The sequence below is a fragment of the Microcaecilia unicolor genome, chromosome 4 (assembly GCF_901765095.1).
Source record: "Microcaecilia unicolor chromosome 4, aMicUni1.1, whole genome shotgun sequence".
NCBI classification, from domain to species: Eukaryota; Metazoa; Chordata; class Amphibia; order Gymnophiona; family Siphonopidae; genus Microcaecilia; species Microcaecilia unicolor.
In genome coordinates, this window is record NC_044034.1 from 279,570,179 (window position 1) to 279,587,687 (window position 17,509).

The 17,509-nt window shown below is 41.9% G+C and overlaps 1 protein-coding gene across 4 annotated transcripts in view; it reads right to left on the bottom strand.

Moving 5' to 3' along the window:
- The window catches only part of WWC3 (WWC family member 3), a 240,276-nt gene that overhangs the window by 117,272 nt on the left and 105,495 nt on the right, over nt 1–17,509 (bottom strand). For all 4 annotated transcript variants that reach the window (XM_030201618.1, XM_030201617.1, XM_030201615.1 and 1 more), the window contains exon 6: nt 7,554–7,683. In XM_030201618.1, coding sequence (XP_030057478.1) covers nt 7,554–7,683 — 130 coding nt within the window. The remainder of the gene's footprint in view (nt 1–7,553; nt 7,684–17,509) is intronic.

Consider the following 17,509-nt stretch of genomic DNA (forward strand, 5'->3'; position numbering starts at 1 on the left):
TATAGTGACTGTGTACCACTAATAGAGACACAAAATTGAAACTCCCTGATCCTGTTGTAATTGATGGCATAGCAGTCTCTCTTCCCCCTCCTGCCCTAATCATTGAAAAAATGGCTGATTTCCCAGCCATGGCCTTCAGCATATCCTCAACCACAAATGGAGTTTGCTCAGGACAGATGTAGCACTAGGTCATCAATAAGATTCTTCAAACCCTATAGGAAAAGCAATTAGTTTAATCATATTTACTAGTACTAGGCTTGCCACCTCATTCAGGTCAACCATAACCAGCTGACTCAGTCCTTGGATTGCCCCATGACAAATAAGGAATGTAGTTGTTCTTTTCGTAGGGAAATGAGGACAATGAATCCATATGCAAGACAGAGCAAAACTAAGACTAATCATTCAGGCTAACTTCAGTGAGGCAGCAACTCTAAATAATACCTCACAAAATTATTCAGGTCTTGCTAGAAAATATATCAAGATGATGCAGACCAGGCAACGTGATGAACCCCGTTTCATGGAGGGACATTATTACTACAGTCGAATAATTATAACACAGCTTGTACAGCTTTCAACAATAGAAGGATCTCCTCTCTTTTTTTAATTTATACATTTTCCATATATACATACAAGATTACTCTTGAACTAAAAACACAGAAATTAATCAAACCAGAAGAAAAATTATTTTAACATCAGAAAACTTATACATTTCTTCCTTTGACCACAACAAACTAGAGGCAGGAGAGAAACAAAAACGTTCAAGAGATCCAAAGGAAGTAAATTCACAAACAAGAAAGAGAGAGAGAAGAGATTAGCATAACCACAAACTCCGTCATCTATTCAAATAAACTAACATCATCATCATCATCCTACATGATCTTCTTCATATCTAGAAAGGCATTCAACTGATCGGGAGAAAATAAAAAGACATACTTGGTCTCCCCCTTCCCCCCAATCTAACTAAACATTTACAAGGGTAAGCCAGCTGAAATAAGGCACCAAGATTCTTTGTCTCTTGCCTTATGGTTAAAAGACTTCCATTTTGTGTACCCTTTATAACATCAGGATATATCCACACTTTTTGTCCACCAAACAAATCTTGTGAATGTCTAAAATAGAGTCTTAAAATTGCTTTCACATCCTGTTCAAACACAAAAGAAACCAATAAAGTGGCCCTTTGGGTAGATACTGTTATAGATTCTTCCAATATGGTAGATTTATTTTTTTACATCTAGCTGAATTTCTTGACCCAAAATTACTTTTGTCTCCCCTTCGAGATTCTTTGAAGAAAGAGGTAAATAATAAATCTTATTCAATGGAGGAATAGCATCAAAGGATAAATTTTAATACTTCAATCATATATCTTTTGAAAAGATCCATCCATTGGTAGTATACCAAGGGGTTTTGGGAAGTTCAATATTCGAAGACTGAGTCTTCTATTGAAATTTTAAAACTGCTCAATTCTTCTATGTAAAGTCAACTTATCCTGTGCATCAGTATTTTTAAATCCCTGAAGATCTTTCACATTTTCTTTAATTTGTTCCAGTTGATTGGAAAAATCAAGCTTAACCAAATCCACCAATTCACAGAGAGCTGATCTACTTTACTCACAAGAGTTGTTACCTCAATTGTAGATCAGGTGACTGTCATATCCAACTTTGCAAAGCCTTCCAGATAGATTTGAAGGTAACCACCATGGGAGCTCTAAGAAACCTTCCTGCTCCTTTGCTTGAACTTTCACTCTGACCTCCATTCACAGCAACTTTGGCAGCATGCATTTCACTACCCAACTCAGATAGGGTTGCAGGACAAGTCGGTGTGTTAGATGCTGGGGCAATAAAGATGTTTGAAGCCCCAATAAAGCAAACACTCCTTCATCCAACTTCTGTGCAGGGCCAATTTCCCTGGAAATCATTGACGGAGGTTTGACAGCGAAACGGTCAATCCTCTGCAGACCTTAGGGCACACCATGAGCTGGGGATGGAACAGACTTCATAGCCCCTTTTTTCTTGGTCTGAGGCATAGCATGACAAATTCAGCAACAACGACGGTACAGCAGAGAAGATAGGCATACTCACAGCGACATGATTATGCTGCTATGTTGGCCACTCCTCCAGAAGGAAAGAGGACCTTCTTTTAGCTGCCTCTGCCCAGATGAGGCACAGGTGAGTACCACTGTGAGGAGTGTATCTGAATTCCTCTGATTTCTACATCAAGGATTCTCATTTCTCATAAAAAATCTTTAAGTGGACTTGAAACGTAGCCACCAACCCCCCAGTTCTATATATGATGTGACGAGTAGTGCACATTAAATTGTACGTATGTGCAATTTACGTGCACTACTCAATTAGTTAAGAAGCCTATTAGTGTTGATAATTGGCCGATAATGATCAATTATCAACACTAATTGGCAATAATTGGAATTTACATGCATATCTTTTTAGATGTATTCGCAAAAAAAAAGCAGGTGTAAATTCCAGCACACGTAGCCAAAAAGGGGGGCACAACAGTGGGTAGAGTGTGGGCGTACCAGGACCATCAATCAAATCTATGTGCAAGTTTATAGAATTTGAGGAAGTGCACGCTATCCCTTCTATGGCTCCATGCAGCTCTCTGGTGGTCACTGCCTGGTTCTATTCCTGCCTAAGATATGTCCTCATAGTAATACCACCTCACTAACCCTCTTAGTCTAGCTGCAAAATAGCTCTTCCTTCATGTAAAATGACCCGTTTTGTATTTTCAAAGTAGATTTAACTGAACATACAAAAAGTTGTGCCCTGGGCTTGTCATTTACCATTCTTAGGTATGGAGTTTTCTTGTTCCCTCCCCACTTTTCCCATCCTCTTTAAATTCATATACAGACCACATTTAAAACTCCGATTTATGCAGCTACTCCATAAACCCAGAAAACAAATGCATTTATGCTTATAGTTATGAAAGTCTCTGGGATGCCAACCAGATAAAAACTTAGACTGCAAAATAATTAGAGTGGATCTTGTGCAAATGAATATTCCAGAATTACAAGCAAAGATGGAATCCTCAAAAAAAAACAAGGCACTATTCATTACAGGAAGACATGCCTACAGCACACACATAGAATTTAGAAATTTAGTGCTCTCCAAAATATCGGAAAACTTGGCACAATATAGTTCAAGTTAAGTTCTCGAGGCGTGCCACTTATGAAATCATTCAAATGCATAAGAAAAGTCTATATTACAATTTAGGATCGCTTGTACAACACATCAGTCATTAATCTGTGTTATGTAAACTCTTCCATGCCAAAAGGTAACAAGATTGTTGAGATCAGAAAGGGATGCTACTCCACCTTGCAAAAACACCTTAAATAAAAAGGTGTGTTTGAACTTATAACAAAAAATACATACCGCAAAGCATTTGAGACTACTGTAATATTTATAGTTTCTATTCACTTCTAAAGGCAGTTTATAAGAACTATAAATAAATGCTTCTGATTCACAAACCAATTACATAATTAATTTGTGGTAGCATGTCCTATGAATGAAGAATAATTACATATTTTAATTCTTAGTCATAATAAGCTCTCTAGAGACACCCATACTTGGGAATGCCGTGTAAACCCATCTAGCCAACATGCAAATTGTTGACCAGAAACACGGTTTCATGTTAGGTCTCAGCACAGTGCCTTTTAGGATAAGATCAAATGAAAAGTCTTAAGGGTTGATATTCAAATCAATGTAACTGGCCAGAAACAGCTCCTTACATCAATTGCTGCATTTGCTGTCCTTTTCTGTTTTTTCTTGTTTTAAAGTGACAGGTAGCCCCCCCCCCCCCCTCTAAATTTCTGTGGTCCTTGAAGAACTCTGCCAGTTCCTTATGGGAAACTAACCTTGCCTTCAAAATCTTACCAGTGTTTGAATTCAGTTTATTAATATTGACGTGGATACTAAAATACCACTGCTTGCCTTATTCTCTCCCAAAGGTGTGTAAAAATGCTTTAGGAGAATCACTTGCTATCCTCCCCAGGAATGGAAATTTGAATGTAAAAATATAGATATTTTAATATATTCAGTTACTTCCCTAGGCTCCCTGTGAAAAAGAGACATGGGATCCTTCATACAAGGTTCTTTTATAGTTCCCTTCAATTTGGAGAGGGGACTCCTTCTGTCCTGTAAAGGACAATTAAGGCTGGCCTTCATTACATCATATTGCAGCTTGGGTTTGTCTTAAGAGCAGGGACTCCAGAATGTTCCTTATTGTGGATACAGAGGACATGCATCTAAGGATGTTTCTACAGCAAGATTAAGCAAACTCAACAATAGACCATCAAAAACTTAAAGGTTGAGAGGCACTGGTGCAGATTAACATTTCCTGTGGGAGGGTTGGGGTATCTAAAGAAATTCATCAAGACGTATTTCCTGTGAATTTCACAGATATTTAACCATATAGACTTGTGGAGCCAATTTGAATGATACACGGTGGCAGGAGATCTTCAATTTAAGGAGAAACTATGGAACTAAATGTTAAGAAACAAACAAAAATATGTAATACAAGCAACAAAGCCGTTTTGTGAAAAATGAACAGGCCCTAGGAAGGCTCTCGTCTGAGCGATTTCTCCTCTCTGCCCTGCCCTCCCCTCCATTTCCAGCGATTCTTCTCTCCCCTACCATCCCCTCCGTGTCCCGCGATTCTGGCCTCCCCTCCGTGTCCTGTGATTCTGGCCTCCCCTCCGTGTCCCGCAATTCTGTCTTCCCCTCCATGTCCAGCAATTCTCCTCTGCCTTGCCCTCCCCTCCGTGTCCCACAATTCTGGCCTTCCCTCCATGTCCAGCGATTCTCCTATGCCCTGCCCTCCCCTCCCATGTCCAGCGATCCTCCCCTCCCCTGCCCTCCCATCCATGGCCAATGACTCTGTCCTTCCTGCCGCCCTGCCTTTAAGTCGTTCATCTTACCTCAGGTCGCAGCAGTGGCAGGCTGGACTCGCGTATCCTCCAGCCTTCCCTCTCAGTGTCCCGCCATCCTCTGTCAATTCATCTTTCCGCAAGGGTAGGACACTGAGAAAGAAGGGAATGCTGGAGGCGAGCTGACGTCAGCATGGTGTTACGAACCCAGCCACCCAGGGAAGCAGAGTTACCAATTATTATATATACAGTAGACACTATATATATATATATATATATATATATATATACAGTGGGGGAAATAAGTATTTGATCCCTTGCTGATTTTGTAAGTTTGCCCACTGACAAAGACATGAGCAGCCCATAATTGAAGGGTAGGTTATTGGTAACAGTGAGAGATAGCACATCACAAATTAAATCCGGAAAATCACATTGTGGAAAGTATATGAATTTATTTGCATTCTGCAGAGGGAAATAAGTATTTGATCCCCCACCAACCAGTAAGAGATCTGGCCCCTACAGACCAGGTAGATGCTCCAAATCAACTCGTTACCTGCATGACAGACAGCTGTCGGCAATGGTCACCTGTATGAAAGACACCTGTCCACAGACTCAGTGAATCAGTCAGACTCTAACCTCTACAAAATGGCCAAGAGCAAGGAGCTGTCTAAGGATGTCAGGGACAAGATCATACACCTGCACAAGGCTGGAATGGGCTACAAAACCATCAGTAAGACGCTGGGCGAGAAGGAGACAACTGTTGGTGCCATAGTAAGAAAATGGAAGAAGTACAAAATGACTGTCAATCGACAAAGATCTGGGGCTCCACACAAAATCTCACCTCGTGGGGTATCCTTGATCATGAGGAAGGTTAGAAATCAGCCTACAACTACAAGGGGGGAACTTGTCAATGATCTCAAGGCAGCTGGGACCACTGTCACCACGAAAACCATTGGTAACACATTACGACATAACGGATTGCAATCCTGCAGTGCCCGCAAGGTCCCCCTGCTCCGGAAGGCACATGTGACGGCCCGTCTGAAGTTTGCCAGTGAACACCTGGATGATGCCGAGAGTGATTGGGAGAAGGTGCTGTGGTCAGATGAGACAAAAATTGAGCTCTTTGGCATGAACTCAACTCGCCGTGTTTGGAGGAAGAGAAATGCTGCCTATGACCCAAAGAACACCGTCCCCACTGTCAAGCATGGAGGTGGAAATGTTATGTTTTGGGGGTGTTTCTCTGCTAAGGGCACAGGACTACTTCACCGCATTAATGGGAGAATGGATGGGGCCATGTACCGTACAATTCTGAGTGACAACCTCCTTCCCTCCGCCAGGGCCTTAAAAATGGGTCGTGGCTGGGTCTTCCAGCACGACAATGACCCAAAACATACAGCCAAGGCAACAAAGGAGTGGCTCAGGAAGAAGCACATTAGGGTCATGGAGTGGCCTAGCCAGTCACCAGACCTTAATCCCATTGAAAACTTATGGAGGGAGCTGAAGCTGCGAGTTGCCAAGCGACAGCCCAGAACTCTTAATGATTTAGAGATGATCTGCAAAGAGGAGTGGACCAAAATTCCTCCTGACATGTGTGCAAACCTCATCATCAACTACAGAAGACGTCTGACCGCTGTGCTTGCCAACAAGGGTTTTGCCACCAAGTATTAGGTCTTGTTTGCCAGAGGGATTAAATACTTATTTCCCTCTGCAGAATGCAAATAAATTCATATACTTTCCACAATGTGATTTTCCGGATTTAATTTGTGATGTGCTATCTCTCACTGTTACCAATAACCTACCCTTCAATTATGGGCTGCTCATGTCTTTGTCAGTGGGCAAACTTACAAAATCAGCAAGGGATCAAATACTTATTTCCCCCACTGGTATATATATATATATATATATATACATACACACACACATACATACATACAACCCACAAATTCTATAAAAGTCGCTAAAAATTATGCATGCATATTTGGACATGCACCCAATTTGCATGAGCAATTTAATTGAACAAGCCAATTAGTGTCAATTGAGATCTTAACAACAATTACTGGGGCTAATTGAATTTAATTAAATTTTACTTGCGGGTCCAAAAAGGGGGTACAATCATGGGTGGATCAGAACAACAAGGATCCATATCTAATTTAGGCATGGTGATTTAGGTTTTGTTGGTATAAATGGTTTCGCCTAAATATGTCGCAGTTCGCGGTGCTAAATGTTACTCTATAAATGGTGCCTCAATTTAAGCGCTATTTTTTTCAGTGCTAATTTTGTAGGTGTCGTTTATAGACTTTAGTCCATAGTGAGTAGCTTAATGATTGTTAACTGAATTTCCCTTCCATGAGTCAGAACAGAGTTCAGAGAAAAATGACATCACCAGAAAGTGTGAGACATGAGAGAGAGAGAGAGAGAGAGAGAGAAAATAGCTATTTTGTTAGCACGAGGAATTGTCCAGAGATACTGAAACTTAACTTTAAAGCCCTATTAGGAAATAGGCAGAATGCATGTGTAGCAGAATCACCCAAAATGTGCTTCTATTTCTACAAATAGGAAATCAATAGAAATAGAATAAAATAAAACATAGAAAAGAAAATGATACCTTTTTTATTGGACTAACAATACATTTTGTGATTAGCTTTCAAAAGATATATTTGGAGGGCAAAAGCTTTACCTGCATAAGGTCTCGTCTTTCTTTCTCCCCCATATAAATGGCTTTGCGTATGGTTCGGAGCTCATTCATTATAGCCTGGGCTTCATCCAGTTGGTAGTTAGTGTGGGCAACGGACATTTTTCGATCAATCCTGTTAACAAAATCACAATTTTGTTACACAATTTTGAAGTTAAAATAATGGCTTATGTTTTGGTCCCCTATCAAACAGCAGTAGTGCTCCAACTCTATCCAAAACTGTGAAACAAAGAACCAGTGGTGTTCCTTGGTCGGCTGCCACCCGGGTCGGATCGCCACTGCGTACCCCCCCCCCCCCCGTGTGTAGCGTCATCATCTCCCCCGGATGCATTGTTATTACCTCCTGGTGTGCTGGGAGCAGCCGCGGGGCTGTCAGCTCCATGGGTTCCCTGCTCCATCTGCCCCGCCTGGAACAGGAAGTAACATCAAAGGCAGCAGGGAACCTGCGGAGCCGACAGCCGCACAGCTGCTCCCTGCACCCCTCCCCCCTGCAGCGTGCACCCAGGGTGGACCATCCCCACCACCCCGCCCTCGGTAAGTCGCTGCAAAGAACAGTGAGGAGCAACAGTAGTAACAAGATCTTAGATCTTTACCATGCCTAATTCAAAGCTAGACACAAAGCCCAATTAGACAAAGGGAGACATCCTTTGAGAATTTGGGTTCACGGAGCAACAAACAACATGTTCATAGGAATCTATATGAGAACACACATCAACAAGGCAGTGGCGTAGCCAAGGGTGGGCCCGGGTGGGCCCAGGCCCACCCAGTAGCAGCACACCTATGAAGTGTCTGGCAGGGATCCCCAAGCCCCACCAGCTGAAAATTCCCAACAACTGTCCTTCCTGCATACCAGCCTTCCCTTTAATGTATTCCCGCCTATGCAGAAACAGGAAGTTGCATCAGAGGGAAGGCTGTGGGGCCAACATAAGCAGTGTGTATTAGTTGCTGCTCGCTGCCAGTGAAAATCTGCTATTTAAAAGGTATGGGGGGAGGGGGATGTTTGAGAGACCATATGGCATGCAGGCGAGAGAGGGAGAGACTAAATCACTTGTGGGACAGGGCGGAGTTCTTCTGCCCACCCGTCTTGGGCCCAGGCCCACCCAAAATTGGGTGTCTGGCTACGCCCCTGCAACAAGGAGTGTTTGTAATGTCCATGCCACACTCTCCCCCCAAACAGATCATACATGCCAGTGGCAATAGCACACACAGTGGAAAAGTTATAAAAATAAAATACAGATACCAGGTCTTCACCTTCCACCCCAACTATAATGAAGTTCATAACAGTTCCAGATCATTCACCCAGTATGAGTTGGTAGAAAATCGCCACTGAGAACAAAAGGTTACTTATACCTCTCCTCAGATACAGCTGGCACTACTGGAGATGTAAGGAAATCTAAACTAAAAGTACTCAGGGAAAATACAGTAAGGGTTGAGGGCCTCGTGGACTAGAAACTGGGGCAATTCTATACAGCCTCTCACCCATGCCAGCAATGTAGTCTACAGCATTATTAAAACAAGAAATAGAAGAAAGAACTCCATTATAAACAGGAAAATAGGTAGTATCTGAGGATAAGGCACCAAAAGCAGAGAGAAGAAGCAGATACTATAGGCCATATACAGCCACTACCTATTTCAGCTGTCAACTATGCCCTGAGGTCTCTACAATATAATCAGTACCTAAGGCCAAAGTGAGAGATATTTTGAGATCAGCCTTAAATTCTTTGTAGGAGGATTCCACAGGAAAGGTGCAAGAGAAAAAAATAAACGAACATCAAACAGCTGATGAATTTTAACCAAGCCCAGGGGACTGATGAGACAACAAGCAAGTTTTCAGATTGTGTGCATAGTGAATGAGATTCACATAAGAAATAAAGTCAGTGGTTTTACTGCATTTTTTCACTTTTGTTTTCCATCCAAATAATTCATAGTAACATAGTCAATGACGGTAGATAAAAATCTATATGGTCCATCCAGTCTGCCCAACAAGATAAACTCATTTTACATGGTATGCAATACTTTATATGTATACCAGAGTTTGATTTGTCCTTGCCATTTTCATGGCACAGACCGTAGAATTCTGCCCAGCACTGTTCTTTTACTAAAAGTTCTGAAGATAACATCAAAGCTCCTTAAAATTTACACTCCAGCCCATCCATATCTGTTCAGTCACAATCTGGGCATAGACCGTAGAAGTCTGTCCAGCACTGGTTTTGCTTCCCAATTACCGGTGTTGCCACACAATCTCCGCTATGATTCCGTGGATCCATTCCTTCTAAACAGGCTTCCTTTGTGTTTATCCCACACGTTTGAATTCCATTACCGTTTTCATCTCCACCACCTCCTGTGGGAGGACATTTCACGTATCCACCACCATTTCCGTGAAAAAATACTTCCTGACATTACTCCTGAGTCTACCTCCCTTCAACCTCAATTCATGTCCTCTAGTTCAAATCACCTTCCCATCTCCAGAAAAGGTTTCTTTGCGGATTAATACCTTTCAAATATTTGAATGTCTGTATCATGTCACCGCTGTTTCTCCTCTCCTCCAAGGTATACATGTTCAGGTAGGCAAGTATCTCCTTCTACGGTTCGCAACGCAAATCCCATACTATTTTTGTAGCTTTTCTTTGCACCACTTCGTCTTTTTACATCTTTATCAAAATACAATACTTCAGGTGGGGCCTCACCAATGACATGTAGAGGGGCATCAACACCTCTTTTTTTTCTGCTGGTTATACCCCTCTCTATGCAGCCTAGCATTCTTCTGGGCACTGCTGCCACCTTGTTTCTTCACCTTCAGATCCTCAGACACCATCACTCCAAGGTCTCTCTCCTCAGTCGAGCTTACTAATTTGTCCCCTCCTATCCGGTATCTCTCTTTTGGGTTTCTGCACTTCTCTGCATTAAATTTTAACTGAAAACTCAATCTAGAAACCTCCAGCTGAAGAATCCCAAGCAGTCTCATCATTGTGGCTGTTAGCAGCCCATTTACAGCCGACACCAGCACTGCCCCACTCCAGGCTCCTGTGCATGATCAATTCAACCAGCATGCTCCATGCACACATGCACGGGGTGCAGGACTGCCAGTGTCGGCAGCTGAAAATGTACTGCTGACTGCTCTGGGGATGAGACTGACAGGGAAGGAATCTCTAGAGAGGGCTTATCAGCTGGCGGGGCCCAGGGACTCCTGCCAGCTACACTAATGATGTGCCCTGCTACTGGCCTCTGAGAAGATGAAGCCTCAGCTAGCCGTGACACTTTCTGACCAGGCCAGGGGCTTCATTAGCTGAGGAGCTGTGGTTTGGGGACCCTGGCCAAAGACTCTTGCAACAATGTGTATGTTGAGTTGAGAGGGGTATAACTAGGACAAAAGCCACAAGTAGTTATGGATGAAGGCTCATGGTCCTACAGTTCAAAAGAACTGAGCTGGAAGATGAAAAGGAGAAGGAAACTCCTCCTCCCCCTCTTCCAAAAAAAAAATGGAGGAACAGTAAGCTCAACATTTATGACAGAGGTAAATGTTACTTAATAATAAACTTTTTGGCATGGCATTTTTTTTCTATTTTAATAGCACTGGTTTCTGCTAAGGAGGCACAGCCAGAACATTTTCATTTCATGTCACTTCCCATGTTTATGTGAATTTTCATTTTATTCAGATTTTTCTGGTCATTTTGTTGTTTTTCCCATTTCAGGAAATACTGTACACTCTTTCAGAAAAAGGGTGCCCTCTTTTCCCAATAGGGTGCACATGAGGGCTCAAGTTTGTGCATGTGCAATGGTTCACATGTACACGGTGCTTCCACTATCAGGAAAAGTGCGCCCTCTTTCCACATAGTGCACACTATTGCCAAAGAGTGTACACTGTTTTCGGAGGACAAAGTTTAAAATGTTTTTGATGTTTGTTTTCATTTGGTAACGACACGCAACAACATAGGATATGTGGTTGACATTTCTTATGTCATTGCTAATGACAGACTTTCCCTACTTTCTGCCTAGTGTTGCCAACTAGAGCCTGATTCATCCAACAGGGTTGATCCAGTCCTGGCCTTACCCCTTTGCATGTAGGGACTTGTAGTTCTGATTTCCCCATTGGATTCCCTATGAAAAGCAAGGCTTCAAATCCCTGCATGCTTTGGGATAAGTCCAGGACAGGATCAACCCTATTGAGCGAATCTGGATCTAGTTGGTAACTCTATTTCTGCCTAGAACTAACTCTTGAGTTTTCTTTTTCTTTCTGCCATAAGTAGTTATATTTCTCGTACCTTTACACTACTTATGCCAGAAAGTCTCTTATTTCCGAGTCTCCTCTTCAGCTATGGCTACCGCATTCCCATCCTATTGTTAAACCTAAATTAGCTTCAGATGAGGCAATACACAGTAGTTCTCCAACTTAAACTAACAAAATATTGTAACTATTAATGCTGCTTTGGGAATGAAATAAGTCACAACGTAAAAAATTGATCTTAATTAATTTGACATTCAAGCAAAAGAGACTAATGGAAAATGCCTGTCATGATGGGCTAAGACAGCCTCCGAAATTGAAGTTGTGGCAGCAACTCTCATTCCAGTTGCCCTCCACCCTGGGAACTCGAGGTGCTTCTGCTTTAGGCACCAAAGGATCTACAGCCTGCTCCCCTTCAGCACCACTGAACAATGAACAGACCATGTATGCTCACCACAGGCCTACAAAACAAATGATCGGCCTATTTTATACACAGGCAAGTATTTTACAAAGGTAAAAGCAGGGTGAAGTGTAGTAAAAAGGTAGAAAGACACTTACCAGAAGGTCTGTTGCAATACATGTTCCTGTCATACTGCACATAGGTAAATCACCTTATACAGCAGATCCCTTCCATTAACATTCCACCACTTTACTATGAGAAAATGCAAAAATTAAGCACCACAACCAGTGAAAGCAGCATAAGTCAACTGAGTGGGGATCCTGCCAGGGCCAGGCCCAGGCCCGGCTCTATTACAAGCAGGTGTCTTGGCACTTGAGAGGTCTACCTCAGAGCTTATTAAAAAGATTCAGACCAGTCCTGGCTTTCATTCAAGGTCACATTAGTATCAAGAATTTGGATGGAATTCGGGTAGCAGATTAGAAGGACCCATTTGAAAATGCTACTGTATTTACATGATCCTCTGCTCTTAATCATGGCCGGTCCCGGGGTTTCAAATTGTATCATGAGCCATCATCTTAGAAGGCAAATACTTTACTAGAAAATACATGCCATGAATGTTATTTTGTCAGCTTCGGTGCTGCTAGAAAGCAATATGGAAGACAAGAATGCCATGCAGAAGTCTTACCTCTACAGACACTTGAATTCAAGAACGAAAGCAAATCAAAGTCGTATAAAACAAGGCATGCGCAAACAAGTTTCAGGCACACAGTACTGAATCGCTAGCCTAGTGGTAACACTTCATAATGAAATACAAAGAACCTGCATTTTATTTCCAAGACTAGAACTGTGTTCATCACTTAACAGCAACATCTGAAGCCAGATTCAAGGTCCATTATGAGGCCGCCCAGAGGGAGACAAGGACCATGACAACAGTACTAAGACAATGTTGGGAAGTATGTTAATATACTGTTGAATTAAACCCTGGGTTAGCTAGGAATGACGTCCCATAGCACCATAGCACAGCCAGTTCCAATTCAACCAAGGGAGGAAAGGGCAGGAGTTCCATGTTTTAAGTCTAGCATACACAATCTCCTGTAGTACAGTAATCACTCACTAATGAGTATCTTCAAGAAGTACGTTAAGACAATACTGATTTACAAACAAAACATTGTGAAGGGGGTTAAACTTGCTTCATTTTCACTTAGGCGTTCTGCCCCTACAGTTGTGCATGCATATTTGTATTTTTAGTATGTAATTGAAGCTGACATTAACTTCCTGGTAGATCTTGTAATCTCTGGTTTCATAGGTCATTTTCTCCATGTGACTCATTTCCTCCAGTCACTGAGAAAACTGCCACGTTCCGGCTTCAGCCCAAAGTTCATGCTCTGACCTTATTGGTCATTTCCTCAGCTCCTCATCTTTTGGGTATTCTCTGCACCCCTCCTTGAAGAATTTTGAACTGCTCTTGGGCTCAAGAGCAAATTATCCACAGGCTCTGATCTTTTCTTCCCTCTGGAAAACATATCCTCTTTTTCACAGTATCCAGCATCCTTCTTTCAACAAAACCTGCATCAATTCAGGCCAAAGACAGACATACTTTTCCCACTAATGTTTAACTTCCACCTCTGCAATAATTTAGGATCTAAATTTTTTTTTATTGTGCACAAATTAATTCTACACATATATACTTATGAATTAACGAACATACAATTGATCTGTATGTCTAAAGTTCTGCACAAATACAATGCATGCATTAAAAATGAATGTGTAAACAAATTAACACACACCTGAAAACTGGAACATTTCTGGAAAAATATGAAAACAAATCAAAAATGTCTAATCTATGTCAAGGTGCTTCTTTTTTATTATAAGCAGGGAATATTACCTACCTATAATTACTTTTTTTCCCCTACTGCACCTTTCTAGATAAAAACAGCATTGTGTTTCATAACCTATAACAATTATTTAGCTCATCAACATGGAAAGCATCTTTAAAAATGTCGCCTTCTCACTGACGAGGCAGGTGCGGCATTGACAACAGCTTTCCAAGAAGCCGCGGAAAAAGCAAATTTCAGCGTTCAACATTTTACAAAAACAAACTAACACGGAAATCTGCTACTCTGCAATTATTCCTGCCCCTAACAGTGTATCAACTGGGGCAATTCTATAACTTTGCGCCAAGATGTTGATGCCACATTGAGATTCAATTCGTCCCAATTCTATAACGACTTCAGGGCACACCCACTTACGGCAGGTCAACGGCTGGTGTAGTTGCATATGTCTCATACCCAAGACCCCCATCCTCCTTTTACATGTACTCCCTATTGAGGTTATGCGCTAAACCAGTGGTTCCCAAACCTGGTCCTGGAGGTACCCCAGCCAGTCAGGTTTTCAAGATATCCACACTTAATATTCATGAGAGATTTGCATGCAGTGGAGACAGTGCATGCAAATCTCTCTCATGAATATTCATTGTGAATATCATGGAAAGCCTGACTGGCTGGGTTGCCTCCAGGACCAGGTTCGGGAACCACTGCGATAAGCAATACTAGAAGACAGAAACAAGAGCCACCAATGATGTGCGTAAGAGCAAGTATTCTATAACCTACAAGCATATTTGATGCCTATTGGGCATTAGCTTCTAGAATTTATCTTTAATACCTTTAGGAGTGCTGTTGCCAAGCGGCGGTGCATGGATTTGCACATGCCGAGGCCCCTTTTTACCGCAGCAGGTAAAAGGCTTTTTTTTCTTTTAAAAAAGGAAATGCCATGCGGTAAGTTAAACACTTGCCACGCAGCCATTTCCTGGGGGAGCTCTTACCACCTCCCATTTGAGGTGGTAAGGGCTCCCGCGCTAACCTGCCCCAGTGCTGAAAATTTTTTTTCTGAATGCTGGAAATGGCACGTGACAGATGCCGAAGCTACTGCCAGGCTCCTGAGGTAGCCCGGCAGTAGGGCCAATTTGCTGCGTTCCATTGCTATGGTAGCTGTACCACGGCTTTGTAAAAGAGGCTCCTAATGATGAACGTTCTGCCATCTAGCTTTGCATTTAATGAGGTTTCCAAGATATACACAAAAGTTGGCACGCGGTAATACTCACTCTTGTGACACTTAGAGCAACTTCACAATTAAGGGTACAGTCATAATTGATAAATGCAAAAGTTTAAAACAGCTAGGCACAAATCTGTGTAGTACTCAGAAGACAGTTATGTTGCTTTTTTTTTTTTTAATATAAGGTAAAGTTTCATTGGCAGGGCACAGCTTAAAGCACAATAGTACGATTTACTACCTAAAGTACTATTTTTACTACACCATGAAGGAAAAAATCAGTGCCAGCCTTACAGGTTACTTGCGCTGCATGGTACCACAGATCACCTAGCAAAAAATAAAAAAATGGAAAGTTTTCTTATGGCCTCCTGCCCTTGACATCAGCAGCCCTGGCAGGCGGCCTTCACTTTACCACAACCTGCTTCCTGCAGGATTTCTATCAACAGCAGGTACTGTTAAAGAGAGCCAGGGAAGGGGTCATTTTATTTCTCTCAGCAGAACTAATCACATTACCGGCAACAATAGTCTTTTTTGTTTTTTTCACACCATTTCTCAGTGCTCTCCTGTTATCTAAGGATACTAACCATATTGGATGTTCTCTGATAGGTCTGGGCCTTATTTTTACACAACTCCAGGGCCTGCTTGAGCCAATGGTTAACCACGCCATGAAGGTATGTTAAGATTCCCAGTGTTAAACACAACCCCAGAGGGAGGGCCAAATTCCCTTACCCTCCCCCCAAGAAATAAAACATAATAATGCCCACCAATTTGTAAGGTCGGGCATTACATGAAAGGAAGCACAACACTGTAGAAAAAAAAATAGAACATACTTGCAATATATTCAGAAAGAAAGAGAGAAGGCAGACAGGGGCAGTATGTGATTAAAATTAAGCTCAAGGATTAGACGGCTTGCAGGGAAAATGCTCACCATGACAAACTGAAGGATAGCGTCCATGTGTGCTGATTCAGATGAGAAGAAAGTTTGTTTTGTTTTCATCTCACAAGGGTGCAGAATGCTAATGTAGAGTCAATGCTAGGCTTTTGAATAAAGCCACGATGGACTGCTGTGTACAATTTGACCTCTGCTAGGCATCAGAATCAATTAACAGCGGGACACACTGACAAGAGGACATTGCTTCTGGGGGGAGGGTAGAAGAAAGAGTAGAGGAGATAGGGGTGCCTCACATCTGGTTTTGGAAGAGCAATGGGATACCACTGCCAATCGTATTTGCATTAGCAACATACAGCAAATTAGACTGAAAACAGACAGTTCGCAGAACATAGCAACTTTTCTAGTAGATATCTAGCTGATATCTCGCCTCTTTATGAATTCCTAGCTTCCAGCTGCATGCCCACTCCTGACATAACCCAAGGGGAATTCAAATAAATTGCCAGTGTGTTTCCTGCAGTTTTCCCTTGCTTTTCTTCTCAAAGTCTGAAAAATACCACTGAGGAATAGGCAGCTCCTGGCGCTTACCATGCCAACAATATGGAAAGACTCAGCATTTTTTTAATGGGAAAGGTATACAGTGTTACAAAGAAAAAGTCTCCCAGTTGGATGCTGCCATCCAATCACTATACTTATCTGTATAAAAACACATCAATTAAATGTACAACACGAACTCAGCACGTAGATACCCTGGAGGTAGGTAAGGGGATGTTTGCGTTATTGTACAGCAACACTAAAGCATTTTGGAGTGCTTTGTTAAAATGATTAAACATACCTTTCTGTGTGCTCTACATTCCAAAGATAATTAACCTGTTGCCAACATGGGGGAAGGAACTTTCAAAAACTTTCAACTTCTGTATTACAGGGGCATGTTCAAACATCCTAGGTGGCATGCAAACTAAATGTTTTTGTTATCATTGTTAGGATGAGCAGTAAATTTAAAGACAGAGAATCAAAGAAACATAGAGAGAAGGAAATCCAATGTTATGCGATAGAGCAGCCAGGTAAAAGGTGAGTTCCTTTGCAAATGATTTCAATTACTTTAACAAGAATCAAGATGGCATCTGCTGGACCCGTCAACATTCTGAACAATGGGCAGAATTAGCTTGAAAATTTGAGCATTATAACCCACCATTCCTCCAATACCTCCATCTCATGTTGCTGCCCATGTCTGTTGAAAGGTATGGACAGGAAGAAGGAAACCTTCTGCTCCCTGATTTCAAACCTGAGCCAATAGTATAATGTTTCTGACTATGGTCACATGTGCAAAATATAGTCTGAAAATTACACAATTATCCTTTGAAGAAAATAAAAATCCAGTA